This window comes from Elgaria multicarinata, chromosome 2, assembly GCF_023053635.1.
Source record: "Elgaria multicarinata webbii isolate HBS135686 ecotype San Diego chromosome 2, rElgMul1.1.pri, whole genome shotgun sequence".
NCBI lineage: Eukaryota > Metazoa > Chordata > Lepidosauria > Squamata > Anguidae > Elgaria > Elgaria multicarinata.
In genome coordinates this window covers 134,179,380-134,195,180 of record NC_086172.1, presented here as the reverse complement: position 1 = coordinate 134,195,180, position 15,801 = coordinate 134,179,380, and the positions used below count along the sequence as shown (strand labels likewise).

Here is a 15,801-nt window from a genome sequence, read left to right as displayed (position 1 = left end):
AGGGCAAAAAGAGATACCTTGTGGGTTACCCTTGAGTCAGTGTCAGACAGGAGATAGAAAATCTTTTCTGAAATGGTATTGGGATGTTATTGATATAAGACAGATTCCAAGAATTTGGTTCTTGGTTCAGAATATAAAGAACAAAAAAAATAATAAATGAGGCAAATCTTCAATTTCCCACAAGCAGAGGGCCAACGGGATATGATATCTGCCATCAGTCACAGCTGTAGGCATAGTTTGAAAATGGAGGGCTGTAAATGTTTGTCTAAGCTTTGAGGATGACCTGATGAGGTGAGTTGTTGTGGTGGTTGACAAAACACCTACAATCCTAAAATGGTCATGGTTCTGTATGGCTTGTCAATTACCCCAACAACCCACCCTTGCTGAGTTTAAACATAATTGGAAGCCATGGTGGTGGTGGTGGAATGGGAACCAGGAGCCAGCTTGGCTAATAAACCATGGTGTGCTGCAATGATCGCATGGCCAGGTTAGTAAGTCACAGAAACCACAGTTTAGAAAGAGAGAAGATTGCTTTTATTGATCAGAAAGACAATTTCACACCCACACCACTCAACCTTAGTACAGCAATAGAAGAAAAATAAAGTTAAGCTTACGGTAGTTGGTGGCAAAAGCTCTGCTTCCTCCCGAGGATCTCCTGAATGGAGCCAAAGAAGACTCTAGGCAACGCCAAGTAAAAGCAAAACCCAGTACTATGGTTGGGGCTTTCTTTTATACCATAGCACTTTGCCAGCTTCTGTGCCCATTGCCAGAAATGGAAACTCGAAGGCTTTAAGCTTGGTGATCGGGGCAGCCTAGCTTCCTCAGAGACCCTTCCTTGAAAGCAATGTGCTGTCTTCTTGTCTATGTGTCTAGTGTCAAAACTAGTTTACCAGTCCGTCTTGCGAAACCCACAAATTTCTCAATTTGTTCCTTGTGGTCACTTCTGTCTAGCTGTTCTCTTTTTCCACACCAAGGTGACCTTATGCCCTCTCAGACTAGGCCACAAGCAAACTCTGGCTTAGCATGCAGTTTAGCCAGACATGAAAAAGAAGAAGCTAGGCTTCTTCAGTGGGTCTGATATAACCTTTGCTTTTATAAGCTGTACATATCCATCCCCACCCCCAGCACAATGACTCATGAATCTCATGCATGTTACAATCTACATTTTCCCATGGATCTTTGTAGGGATGACCTAATATCCCCACATTGGAAATCTAATTTCTCCTGCTGGCTACTGGAGAAAAGAATATATGAGCTCAAGAGATTATATAGCCTAAACTAGCAAAGCCCCAGGTGGCACTCATTTGCTATTACCTGTTGTGGGGCTGCTATGTAACAATAACAGACACACATCAACAACTATGGAGAAGAATAATGCCCCTGTGGTATATGTCTCATGTACCTGGTTGTCAAAACAACCAGAGGAGACTCGTCAACTTAACAGTCTACTAGCATTCAAGAAAGCTATAAAAACTGATCTCTTCTGGCAGGCCTATCCAGTGGAATTTTAAGATGTTTTCAAAATGTTTTTAGGATGTTTTTTAACAATGTATATTATGTTTTAATTGAGTATTTTATCATTTATTGTTGTTCCCCACCTCGATCAAAGTGGAGAGGCGGGTAAGAAATATTATTATTAATAATATTATTAATATTATTATTATACAGTAGGAAGTGAGAAACATTTCACAGCACATTGCCCATTCATTAAAGTGCCAATTTCACAAAATCCTAGTTAAAATTAAGTACTTACCTTACTTTTAACATCCTTTAATTTGGGAAGTATTTCCAAACCAAATCCATCTGCTTGACCACGTGTCCTATTCCCTCCATTCATGTAATTTCCAAAAGCCAGAATCAAACCTAAAACTTCTTTCACACTCTTCATATCCAGCAGCCCCTGGAAGATGAAAGCTAATTTGTAATACCAGCAAGAAGAGAAAAGTATGCAAATATTTTAATGTTAGCTTCTGTTCACACAAAATACTACTCTGGTGAAGCATGAATTATACTGAAATCTTTCAGTGGTGACTTTTTAACTTCTGTTTCTGAAGTTTGAGTTTGAACACAGAACTGTGAATATTTCTGAATGTTATCAAAATCAAATTATTTTGGTGCTGTTATTGTAACATTTTAAATTTATTTTTTTTGCTGTTTCCAGTTGTTAGCTGCCTATTAGATAGCTGTTTTGAAATTGTTAGGAAAAGGGGATTCCAGATGGCAAATAAGTAACAGAGCAATCAGAACCCCTTTGGGCAGATGGCTTAGTGAGGTTACGATGGGCAGAAGTGCCCCTCCATTGGCAGAGAGGAGTTCTGCCAGCAGGGAGGAATTATAGGGAAGCATGGAAATTTTGTTTCAGTTCACATTTGCAACATCAAATGCAAAATGCATTTTCCCAAAGACGCTTGTGCATTCACAAACTTGCAATCATATTCTGAAAACGCATATTTTTTTGAAAAATGTGCATTTTAAAATGTCAATTTTTTAATTTTTTTAAATGCATTTCCTCAAAAACTGCATATTCATGCTTTAGTCAATGGAGGGAAAGGTCACCCTTTGAGAAATGCACATGGAAATGAGCACTTTTTTCTCTTTCAAATGAAGAGGAAATAGGTGGCAAACAAAAAACAAGAGGTGAACTGAACTTGGAAGTAGAATTTGGAGAATCTCAGCAAGTTCAAGCATCCCGGTTCTCCCATTCCTGAATATCATGTTTTCCCTGGGCGCACATGGAAAGCTCCACAGGTGTAGGAGTGCCACCGGTGGTGTTTCTGCCAGCAGGAAGCACTGAAACCGGGCATTCGGCGGTGGTGGCTTCATGGTAGCCTTGATTCCACTGGATCCAACCCCCCTTAGACAGACCCCTAGACAGGGTTCCTCATCTATGTTAGCATTGAAGTGGCATAGGTATTCACTCTCCTCTTGAATTCAATGAGAAACAAAAACTAAAAAAGAACCATCAGGAGAAAAATGGGGGGAAAAACTGTTCCACTCTGCCCTGAACCCAGCCACTGTGAGACATCAGTACATAGGATTGCTCTGTATGTAAATATATAAATACATTTTCCAGAGACAAAATCTGGGTATTGATTATAGTTGTCCACCCCTACAGCCCCGTTCTCATTTCTGGATTTACCATAAATATTAACAAATTTATTCTGCGATAATTTTTTGTGGATTAGTTTTTGCTCTAACAGACTAACATAGCTACTCCTGTGGAAACTGCAACAATTTTGAACACTTTTTGAATTCATACTGACCTTGTCACTTATGATTTAATTTAAACAATTTATGCAAATCACTAAATCAGTTTTACATCAATTATATAGTACGGCACTCAACTCTGTTTTCCTAAATCTGCAGCATGGCTGGCTGGGGCATGCTGGGAGTTATAGGCCTTTTTCCTGTCTAACCATGCATAGGATTGTTCCCTTAATTCGTCATCAGTTTTGACTCACTTACCTTAGAAACACGATTAATGTTATCAACTTTACGGTGCACTGCAGTGATTCCTTCACTGAAGACAGACTGAAAGATTATACATTGGGAACGTTCTGCAAAATTGGATATCTGGGATAACTCATATAAAAATCTGTAAAAACAGGGACAAAAATGTAACATTAAAGTTTCCCATTTACCTTATTTTACATTCAACTAATGCAATATAGCCAGGGAGTATTGTAAAACATCTCAGTCATAAAATGAGTCTCTTGTATGATTTAAATTATGCATCTCACTATGACCAAACCTCTATCGAAGGACAAGAATCTCAGTGCAAAATTCATCCAATAGTTTCCATATACAACACAGAACAGAGTGTGAGAGAGAGATACTGCCCTCTGCTGGATAGAAACAAATCTATAAACTCATTTTTCTCTGTCCCAACTGTGGAGAGCTAGATTGTTGTCACGTTTGAACATGAACAGTTTGAATAGTTACTCAAGTGAGTAACTATGACAAATTAGTAATTCTAATGCTGCAATCCTAACACATTTAGTAGGAAAGGAATCATATCGAACTCAGTGGGATGTAATTGTGCTGTTAGTCTCAGTTACTAATCTGGAAAGCATGGGTGTTAATACTGTTCTAGCAGACCTAATGCAGGATTCTTGTAAGATGAAAGAAACACAGACTACAATGTAGTCAAAAGAAAGTCTTACTGAGTTCAACAGGCTTACTTCCAGGTAAATGGGCATAAGATTGCAGCCTTAAACTTATATTAAAAGCTAGATGTTTAGATCCTCTAAACCAGTGCTTAGGCTCATATTCCCAAACCTGAATCTTCAGTGCTGACCATTTCTAGGCTTTTGCTTTCCTAGTGATTATCTGCTTGTTGCAGTCTTGCAATAATTTAACAGTTATTCCAAATTGGCTGATTCAAGGCGTTGCCAGATTGAATGTTACGAATCATAAAGGCATCTACTGAGACAAAAGATATCAACTTTTTATCAGTTGTGTGCATAAGTTCAAATGAACTGGAATGCTGGCTCCATTTCAGGGCTGCCTCCGCTTTGCTTGTTAAGCCTTGAGCTCAGTGTCTATATGAGGACTAATCCTTCTGAGAATCTTATTACATGCTCTGCCTTATAAGGTTTAGATGTTTGGCTACAACTTTATTTGAATGCTAAGTGGTGATGGAGTCAACACTATGGCCAGAATAAACCTGTCTCTCCCGGCCTAGGAGTAGTTCCTTTCACTAGCACTGAAGGCCAAACCAGATGTTACATACAGATCCATGAAACAATCTCCTGTTGAATGAAAAACAGCCTTGGGAGGCTGCCACAGAGAGCTGAGGTTTCCATATCATCTCCCACACTGAGGAAAAGCATCTGGGGGAAAGATGATGAGCTTTGTTGTTTATTCCTGACTGCAATCCAGAATAGAATCACAACCCCACCAAAATCGGAACCACCAGTCACCACTGCAATTTTTGGGCACATGGTTCCCAATCCAGATCAGGACTGCAGCAGGGGACAAAGGGTTAAGGTCCTCCTATTCCCACCCCCTGCCAAGGATTCTAATCTAGTATGGATCCTGAGTGCTCACTTTTGAGTAAGGAAAAACAGAAGATGTAGCTGCTAGCTTCAGCTTAAAAGTAAAAGAATATTTTGAATTAGCTCAAGAATGATACCTTTTATTTTTAAATCTATATTTATTTTTAAATCTATATTTCCTACATTCAGGGAATATGGCTAGAAGAGTCAGAACATTCGTTTACTGTATCTGAGGTCAAGAAAAGAAGTGGGGGGTTTAAAATTATAGAACGGTTAATTTAGGTTAATTAAGAAAATTCTCCTATAAGAAAAATTCAGCAATGGAATAAGCCACCTAATTTGCTGGAATCTCTTCCTTTTGAGATTTTCAACAAAAGCCTAAGCAGAATCAGCTTGGGTATACGCTATCTAGTATTTGGATGGATATTTCACAATGTGGCAAACAGGAGTTCCTTCAAACGATTGTATTCGAGTCACAATGCTATGCCAACCATTCTGCTTTTCAAAGATTCCTTTGAATTATGGGAACATCTCTCCCCTCTTCCCGCTCTTACTGTTCTGGTTTGTCCAAAAGTTTTACTTCTTCCTCTTTTGAAGTGTCATAATGCTGCTTTATTCTCTCCAGTTCATCCTTTTGTGCTCGCTGCAAATACATTAAAAAAAAAACAGCAATGAGATTTTCTTTCTTAGCGCCCTGAAAAAATGGGTTTCAACACCCTGAGCTTTGGAAGTGCCTGCCAATCACCTGGTGGCAGCAGGAGCAGGTTTGATCTAGCGATTCAACTCCATCAAACAGGACTGGTGCACCTCATGTGGCCCCATGCACAAACAGAAACCAAAGGAACTATGCATTCAACACCCATTTACATGTGCATTTCCTGATCTAGAAGAGAAAACCAGTTTCTGTGCACACTGAGGCAATTGTGCTCTTTTTAAAACACACACACACATACCACACATACCACTGAGGATGCACCATACATACAGAAAAAAGAGCAACGAAAAGAACTTACAGGGTTACAAAAAGTACGTAACATGGTTTGCTCATACAACTGCCTCTAATTCATTATCATAAATATGAAAAATGTATATCTGTATCCTAATACCTTTACATTTTAAATGTCAGTGTATTGATGAGTTTGCTGTGAAGGTATACAAACAGACAACCACCATAGCTCTGTTAATGGTTAAATGAGTTAAAATTGCTTTCAGTTCTTGCAAAAACATGATTCTAAAATGTTTTCTTTTTTCTCTTCTAAGAGTTGATCAGGATTTTTTTTGTCTAATTAAATATTTCAATATAGATGTACAACATTGATAATTAGATTTGGACTGATTAATATAGCTATTACCTTTTCATTGGGCTTGTTTACCTAATTGTGCATCAACTAAGACACATTTTTATGAAACATACAATTGAGGCCAAATCTGTGTTATGAAGCCTACAGCTTCCCGAGAAGTTGTAGCTTTTGCACAAGTATGTGTGATTGAATCACACTGTCCCATGTGAATTACATTTCTCATGATGCAGTACAACTGTAAAATCACATATGGAAACATGTAGAGAAGGGCTGGGGAATCTTTTTCCTATGAAGGAAATTGACCCACTGGTGTAGTCGATCAGGGCCAATGGTGGGCAAAACCAGATCTGATGGGTGTACAGCTGGAGCCCAAAGAGGGCAGAGTTGGCAGCATTGCATATCTCTTTTCCTCTGTGCCATCCTATCCCTTCTCTACCTTTTACACACTCACACAAACACCGTGAAATCGATTCCTAGGGATGGTGATGAATGGATGGGTGCGAGTTTAGAGAGCAATAGTGAGACTGCAGTATCTGGATGATGTTGAAGGCTATATGAAATTAGGCCAAGGGCTGCAGATTCTCCAGTCTAGATTAAGGGCCTTGCTAGACCTACCTTATAATCTGTCTGGGAGTCGGGGCGATGGCGCGCTACAGCTAGCGCGCACCGTCGCCCTCTTCCAGACATAACACGCGACGGGGCAAGGGGAAGTCCCGTCGCATCGGCCATTTTGGTTGGGAGCTTAAAGGGGCCATGTGCGCTGGAGCACCGCCAGAGAAGGTAAGTGGGTTTTTTTTTTTAAAAAAAATAAAGGGCCCCCTGCTCCACCTGCCCCTGATCCCCCCCAATTCCTGATGCCCCCCTGCCCGCTTGCTCGCCCGTCCTCCCCCCATGCCCGATGCCCTGTCCCCGTCCTTCTTCCCCTGCCAGCCCCCTTGCCATCCCGATGCCCGCTATTCTCCCCCCTTGCCATCCCCGTTGCCCGCTGCTCTTCCCCCTTGCCATCCCCAATGCCCGCTGTTCTTCCCCCTTGCCATCCCCGATGTCCGCTGTTCTTCCCTCTTGCCATCCCCGATGCCCGCTGTTCTTCCCCCTTGCCATCCCCAATGCCCGCTGTTCTTCCCTCTTGCCATCCCCGATGCCCGCTGTTCTTCCCCCCTTGCCATCCCCCTTGCCCGCTGTTCTTCCCCCTTGCCATCCCCAATGCCCGCTGTTCTTCCCCTTGCCATCCCCCTTGCCCGCTGTTCTTCCCCCTTGCCATCCCCTTGCCCGCTGTTCTTCCCCCCTTGCCATCCCCATTGCCCGTTGTTCTTCCCCCTTGCCATCCCCGATGCCCGCTGTTCTTCCCCCTTGCCATCCCCGATGCCTGTTGTTCTTCCCCCCTTGCCATCCCCAATGCCCGCTGTTCTTCCCCCTTGCCATCCCCAATGCCCGCTGTTCTTCCCCCTTGCCATCCCCGATGCCCGCTGTTCTTCCCCCTTGCCATCCCCCTTGCCATCCCCGATGTCCGCTGTTCTTCCCCCTTGCCATCCCCGATGCCCGCTGTTCTTCCCCCTTGCCATCCCCGATGCCCGCTGTTCTTCCCCCCTTGCCATCCCCCTTGCCCGCTGTTCTTCCCCCTTGCCATCCCCAATGCCCGCTGTTCTTCCCCTTGCCATCCCCCTTGCCCGCTGTTCTTCCCCCTTGCCATCCCCTTGCCCGCTGTTCTTCCCCCCTTGCCATCCCCATTGCCCGTTGTTCTTCCCCCTTGCCATCCCCGATGCCCGCTGTTCTTCCCCCTTGCCATCCCCGATGCCTGTTGTTCTTCCCCCCTTGCCATCCCCAATGCCCGCTGTTCTTCCCCCTTGCCATCCCCAATGCCCGCTGTTCTTCCCCCTTGCCATCCCCGATGCCCGCTGTTCTTCCCCCTTGCCATCCCCCTTGCCATCCCCGATGTCCGCTGTTCTTCCCCCTTGCCATCCCCGATGCCCGCTGTTCTTCCCCCTTGCCATCCCCGATGCCCGCTGTTCTTCCCCCTTGCCATCCCCGATGCCCGCTGTTCTTCCTCCTTGCCATCCCCGATGCCCGCTGTTCTTCCCCCTTGCCATCCCCGATGCCCGCTGTTCTTCCCTCTTGCCATCCCCGATGCCCGCTGTTCTTCCCCCTTGCCATCCCCGATGCCCGCTGTTCTTCCCCCTTGCCATCCCCAATGCCCGCTGTTCTTCCCCCTTGCCATCCCCGATGCCCGCTGTTCTTCCCCCCTTGCCATCCCCCTTGCCCGCTGTTCTTCCCCCTTGCCATCCCCAATGCCCGCTGTTCTTCCCCTTGCCATCCCCCTTGCCCGCTGTTCTTCCCCCTTGCCATCCCCTTGCCCGCTGTTCTTCCCCCCTTGCCATCCCCATTGCCCGTTGTTCTTCCCCCTTGCCATCCCCGATGCCCGCTGTTCTTCCCCCTTGCCATCCCCGATGCCTGTTGTTCTTCCCCCCTTGCCATCCCCAATGCCCGCTGTTCTTCCCCCTTGCCATCCCCAATGCCCGCTGTTCTTCCCCCTTGCCATCCCCGATGCCCGCTGTTCTTCCCCCTTGCCATCCCCCTTGCCATCCCCGATGTCCGCTGTTCTTCCCCCTTGCCATCCCCGATGCCCGCTGTTCTTCCCCCTTGCCATCCCCGATGCCCGCTGTTCTTCCCCCCTTGCCATCCCCCTTGCCCGCTGTTCTTCCCCCTTGCCATCCCCAATGCCCGCTGTTCTTCCCCTTGCCATCCCCCTTGCCCGCTGTTCTTCCCCCTTGCCATCCCCTTGCCCGCTGTTCTTCCCCCCTTGCCATCCCCATTGCCCGTTGTTCTTCCCCCTTGCCATCCCCGATGCCCGCTGTTCTTCCCCCTTGCCATCCCCGATGCCTGTTGTTCTTCCCCCCTTGCCATCCCCAATGCCCGCTGTTCTTCCCCCTTGCCATCCCCAATGCCCGCTGTTCTTCCCCCTTGCCATCCCCGATGCCCGCTGTTCTTCCCCCTTGCCATCCCCCTTGCCATCCCCGATGTCCGCTGTTCTTCCCCCTTGCCATCCCCGATGCCCGCTGTTCTTCCCCCTTGCCATCCCCGATGCCCGCTGTTCTTCCCCCTTGCCATCCCCGATGCCCGCTGTTCTTCCTCCTTGCCATCCCCGATGCCCGCTGTTCTTCCCCCTTGCCATCCCCGATGCCCGCTGTTCTTCCCTCTTGCCATCCCCGATGCCCGCTGTTCTTCCCCCTTGCCATCCCCGATGCCCGCTGTTCTTCCCCCTTGCCATCCCCGATGCCCGCTGTTCTTCCTCCTTGCCATCCCCGATGCCCGCTGTTCTTCCCCCTTGCCATCCCCGATGCCCGCTGTTCTTCCCTCTTGCCATCCCCGATGCCCGCTGTTCTTCCCCCTTGCCATCCCCGATGCCCGCTGTTCTTCCCCCTTGCCATCCCCGATGCCCGCTGTTCTTCCCTCTTGCCATCCCCGATGCCCGCTGTTCTTCCCTCTTGCCATCCCTGATGCCCGCTGTTCTTCCCCCTTGCCATCCCCGATGCCCACTGTTCTTCCCCCTTGCCATCCCTGATGCCCGCTGTTCTTCCCCCCTTGCCATCCCCGATGCCCGCTGTTCTTCCCCCTTGCCATCCCCGATGCCCGCTGTTCTTCCCCCTTGCCATCCTCGGTTTTAGCGCGGCCTGACCCCAGAATCCCCTGTGCGTCATCTGGATGCACAGGAGGGAAACCGGGCCTCACACCGCACTAACGCCTGGTCTAGCAACGGCCTTAGAGTCCCTGAGCAGGATGCAACCTAAGCAGCAGAAATTTGGCCTCCCCATTGCCACTGTAAGGTTATGAGGTGCAGTTTGCACTGATAGAAGACTCCAACTTGTACCATGGTGCCCCTGCAGAAGGCTTTAACAATGGTGAGTGCTGATTATATCATCCCAATGCTTGTGCCAAAAGAAGAGGTTTTAGTCCTAAGTGAACTGCTAAAAACATTTGTCTGTATTTTGTACTTATGTTACTTCCTTTCATGTTATTTCAGCTATACTGTGGGAAGGACGAAATAAAGAGCATGTATGTAGCCACATCCCACTTTTTATACTTACATTTTCGTACAGTGCTTCAAGTGTTTCTAGGTCGACTATTGAATCATCCACATTCAGTATAGCTGGAGAAAAGATAAAATAATGTTAGTTGGTAAACAACGTGTATTAAATGAGTGTTCTGCCTAATCAGCTTCGATGGAAAACCCGGGGGACATCTTCTTTTTTCACGTGAATGTTTCTTTTATATAATGACAATCTCATGACTCAGAGTGAGCCAGCGACTGGGTTTGAACAAGCTGCAGCATCTGCAAGTGCCAGGTTGCCCCACTCAGGGGCTGTCATTCTATGTGGGTTATGTGAGAATTAAATAGCCATCACATAACCCTAACACATAACCAACGCTTGCTAGGTTCACATAACATGGCAACTCCCAAAAGAGAGTTACATATTCAAAATGGTGGCTGCATGCACCGCAGTTTCACCCGTGGTGGGTTGTTGTGTTGTGCAAACTGCCCTACTGTAGGAAGGCAGATACTATCCTCTGTAGGGAGAATATTTTGCTTTGGAGCTTGGATTACCAACATATGTGCAAGGAGAGGAGATTAGATTATTCATGGTGTAACAGCTAACATGAATCATGCAAAATGACAAAAACTGCTTTGCTACCCTAACCAGCTTTTGAATTTTTGTAGGCAAGAGTTTAGATTAGACTAGTGCCATTTACAGGAAGCCAAGTGATATTCATTTCTTACATTTATATCCTACCTTCTGATGAGCCCAAGGTAGTGTACATGTGAAATTTTAGAATGTATTAAACATGCCCTAATGTTTTAAAGATGTTTTAATCATGTATGGTATGTTTTTAATCAATTTTTAATGTGTATTTTATATCATGTTTTTATACTGTTTGTTTTATCCTTTGAATGGTTTTAGTTTTTGTGAACCGCCCAGGGAGCTTCGGCTGTTGGGCGGTATAAAAATGCAATAAATAATAAAATAATAATAATAATCCCCCTCCTCTCCGTTTTATCCTCACAACAACCTTGTGAGGTAGGTTAGGTTGAAAATCAATGAATGGCCCAAAGTCACCCAGTGAGTTTTATCACTGAGTGGGACTAAAACCTGGATAAGCCAAGTTAATAGGTTCTATAAAACTGCTCTCTCTCTGCTGATGGAAGGTGCTTTCATCCAGCAGAAGCTTCTGTTAGTGGATCAGGAGGGCCCAGTTATTCATTCCCCCCACCTCTGCATTTTCTACATTTTCTTGTTGTTTACATGAAATGTATGGATATATGTGTCATGCAATCGTAAACATATTTACTTATAAGTTAGTCCCACAGAGCTCATGGGATTTACTCCCCAGTAAGTGTAGCCTTAGTCATATGTGGATGTACAGCCCTCAAACTGATCGGGACCAGTCTGATTTAAGCAATTATCCTTATATAAACAGGTCTGCACAGGTCTGCACTGTTACTTTCTACTGTTAGTTTTACCCTACCCTGTGCCTGCTTACCCTACCCTGTACCTGTTTGCATTCTCTTCCCCTCCTTATTGTTTTACTATGATTTTATTAGATTGTAAGCCTATGCGGCAGGGTCTTGCTATTTACTGTTTTACTCTGTACAGCACCATGTACACTGATGGTGCTATATAAATAAATAATAATATAATAATAATAATAAGAAGAAGAAGAAGAAGAAACTCAGAAACATGTAAGGGTAAGAACCCTTGTGAGAACCCATGTCAGCATTCCATTCACCTGGTATTTCACTCTTTCACTAGTTTTTCTTCAAAAATGCCATTGACAAATTACTTCCTACTATGAACCTGATTTTACAATTTAAATTATTTAATTATACTGTACACAATTGAATTTAGTTAATGCATTTGTATTATTTTGAAAAAATCATTTATAGTGGAACTCCAAAACAAATTACTCTGAAACAAATTACTATTATTAATAAATAATGACATTTTGTATGAAATGCTGCAGAAATTCATGAACAGGCTTTCATTTCTTCTGAAAACAAAATGTTATTTTATCAGGATTCACAAAAGTACATTTGGCTGGCATACAATTTCCATTCACCCTTGTATCTTAAATATAAATTGTTTGTTTAAATTAAAAGGGGAATAAGAATATTAATAACAGCAACACCCAGTTACGGTCCCACCAATTCTTGAGTGTCCACTTGAATGCTTAATAGCTGCTATATGATATCTTTTAATTTCAGCTGTGTTGATATCTTTAACTATAAAAGGACATGACCACTCACAATTTAAGATTTTAAAAGCTCTCACTGAGGGTGTCCCCCCCAATGGTGTTTGAAAGAGGCAAGGCACACATCTTTAAATAATTATTTAAAAGTAATAAGGTTTTTCCCCCTTCTACCTCTAACCCCATGATTTTACATTGTGAAATTAACCAGCAGGCTAGTAAATTTTCTCTGTGGCAGGCTAATTAATTCTATTCGAAGGTCCAGTGACATTTAGAATGCTTTAAAATTTTGACTGTCAGTTCTGATTCTGTTCCTTATTTGGAAGTGAAGGTAGTTGAAAAGAAGTGAATACTATGAATAGCAAATAAAATAAAGTAAAATAAAATTCAACGATTAAGGGGAAATATCTGATCATGGCTGCTACTAAAAAAAGTACAACGCTTTCAAATCCAGGGCTGTGTGGAAGCTCTACACTACACATACAATGCCCATCCGAACAGACTTTCCATTTACTTCAGTGGAGGGATCAGCATTGCTCGTGCATCTTTTTTTTCAAGTAAGTTGCCTTTTTGAATAAAGAAGAGCTTAGGGAAAGAACATCTCTGCACATACACAAGAGAACATAAGAAGAGCCATGCTGACCAAAGGCCTATAACAAAGGGACAACATCTATAGGAAAACCACAAGCAAGACATGAATGCCCAAGGGTCTCTACTTCCCTTGCTCGGCTTCGTCCATTTTCTTCTGCTGCTCCTTACGCCTGGAACGCTCTTCCAGAACATTTGAGATCTACAAGTTCAATCGCAGCTTTTAAAGCTCAGCTAAAAACTTTTCTTTTTTTCTAAAGCTTTTAAAACTTGATTTTGTTCTGACTTTTATACTGTTAGTTTTACTCTACCCTGTGCCTGTTTGGTGCATTCTCTTCCCCTTCTTATTGTTTTATTATGATTTTATTAGAATGTAAGCCTATGCGGCAGGGTTTTGCTATTTTATTGTTTTACTCTGTACAGCACCATGTACATTGATGGTGCTATATAAATAATAATAATAATAATAATAATAATAATAATGACTCTCCCACTTCTGTCCCTCAGCAACTGGCATACGAAGGCCAGATCTTGGGTGCCTAATATGGAATCATCATGACTAGTAACCATTGATAGCATTATCCTTCATGAATTTGTATAATCCCTTTTTAAAGCTATCCATATTGTTGACTTCCCACACCATGCTTGTAGAGACAGAACTAGGGAGTACATCACTGCTTCTCATAGTAAATGGAGAAATATGTTTAATGTGTTAAATGATGTCCCAAAGGCAAAAATAAAACACTTTTGTGGTATTTAGAAAGCCGGTTAAAATGTTTGAATTTACGCAAAGAACTGAGTCTAGGCTAAGGTTAGACAGAGCAAATGTGGGCTTGCCTGCTACAGGATATGGCCTGATTCCTCCTACACCTTTGTTCTTCCTCTTTACTCATTGCCCAACTGTGCATGTTCTCAGTGGGCTGTATATCCCCCCTCCCCAGCACCTTGCATGTTTGTTTATTTATTTATTTAATTATTTATTTACATTTATATAACGCCCCACAGCCGAAGCTCTCTGGGCGGTTTACAACAATTAAAAATGGTAAACATTAAAAGTATACAAAATTTAAAAACCATCAAAAACATAAAAAACAGTATAAAAGTTGATCAAGCATTTCTTCAGCACTTTTTTTAAAAAAACAATTTCCTGCAAGCTTCCTCATAGAAGGTGATCTCCTCCTTGTCCTTGTCACCCAGTGGAACAGCACACCCACTTCAACAAGAAACCCCAGTCCTTGGGTGAGGATTTTGGAGGTGCTCAGGAGACTGCCAGGATGAGGACAGGTCAGAAACATTGTCTTCTACCCACACCCTTCCATGGGCATCCAACTCATTGTTTCCTGACTGATGCTGACACTTCACTTGTTGAGGTTATGAGGTAATAAGTGAAGTTCTGAAAAGTATTGTTTTTCTTTACTGGCGGGGATGCTGTCTACCTGATGGACAGTAACTACAGAAAGAAATTTAAGCACTCTACAATGAAAGGGAACAGATTAATTAGTGGTCAGCTGTGCGATGCATCTTTTTTTTAAAGGTCTATTTACATGTTTTCTTTGAAATATCAGTGTATCTTTGGAGGGAATTCCAAAAGAGAAACTGCGCCTGGCCATTATCTGCTCATTATCTGGCCATTATTTGCTCATATGCACCTTCTAAATGTCAAACTAGCTATTTTGTTCCTCTCCAGATCCAGAAATACAGATTATTTGCACTTTGAGCAGAAGTAGCCTGTGCATACATAGGATGATGGATATAACCCAAAGTTATTTATTTAACTGACATCACTAAGATGTTAAAATCTATGGGAAGAATCAGCATTGCATGATGTCTGCTCATGTGACAGGACTTTCTCCCTCTCTCCTCCCCCCTGCAGCCCCTCCCCCAAATCTGCTCTGGAGGGTCCCCCACAACCCTATGACACATATTTTGATGGTGTGAAGATGGCTGCAGGGGAAAGTGGGCTCGCTCCCTCCCAGTTCCACTGACAGAAACAGTTTGTCAGTGGAACTTCTTCATTGGATTTCACTCGCTATGTTTTTCAGGTATGTTTAATAGGTTAACATGTATGAAAATTAGAGGTATATAAATAAACAGAAACAAACCTATAAATTGTTAGAATATGAAGAATGAAATCTCATACACTGCTAAACACATTCACATCCACTATCTTTCAGCTAAAATTATCCATATTAAGAATAATATTTTAGAGTGATTTTGTACATTGCTGTACTGATACAGCAACTCATAGGAACAGTCTTGTGCATTTCAACATCACCATGAAGAAAAAAACTGGTATCCTCACATCTTTAGTGGGATGTGACCCAGTTATTCTGAAGCAGTTTTACTTGAAATATCCTAGGGTCTGCTTAGCTGTTCCTGGAACTGAGAACTTTGGCTTGGTTTTCTGTATTTTTTAATGGAAAATGATGCAGACGGATATGGGTTTTTTGCCAAGTTGCAAATAAAAACCACAAATTTGAGGAAAAGATCTTCCTAATAAAGTTTAAATAACTTTATACTAGGATTTGCTAAGGTGGAATTCGAAGGGTGAAACTGAATGCATATAGAAGTTGGATTCCAAAACAGTTACTGCAATCTCATTTTTTCATTTAATCGCGGTGAGCCGTCCTCCTTACACTGTCAGTTTGGTTAGAATATCTCAGCTACACCTCACA

At 43.4% G+C, this 15,801-nt stretch overlaps 1 protein-coding gene across 1 annotated transcript in view; it reads right to left on the bottom strand.

Moving 5' to 3' along the window:
• Positions 1-15,801, bottom strand: part of FMN1 (formin 1) — a 145,923-nt gene that overhangs the window by 57,609 nt on the left and 72,513 nt on the right. Inside the window, exons 7-10 of the mRNA XM_063117745.1 lie at positions 10,381-10,442; positions 5,552-5,640; positions 3,466-3,595; positions 1,754-1,900 (exon numbers count right to left, since the gene is read on the bottom strand). Coding sequence (XP_062973815.1) covers positions 1,754-1,900; positions 3,466-3,595; positions 5,552-5,640; positions 10,381-10,442 — 428 coding nt within the window. The remainder of the gene's footprint in view (positions 1-1,753; positions 1,901-3,465; positions 3,596-5,551; positions 5,641-10,380; positions 10,443-15,801) is intronic.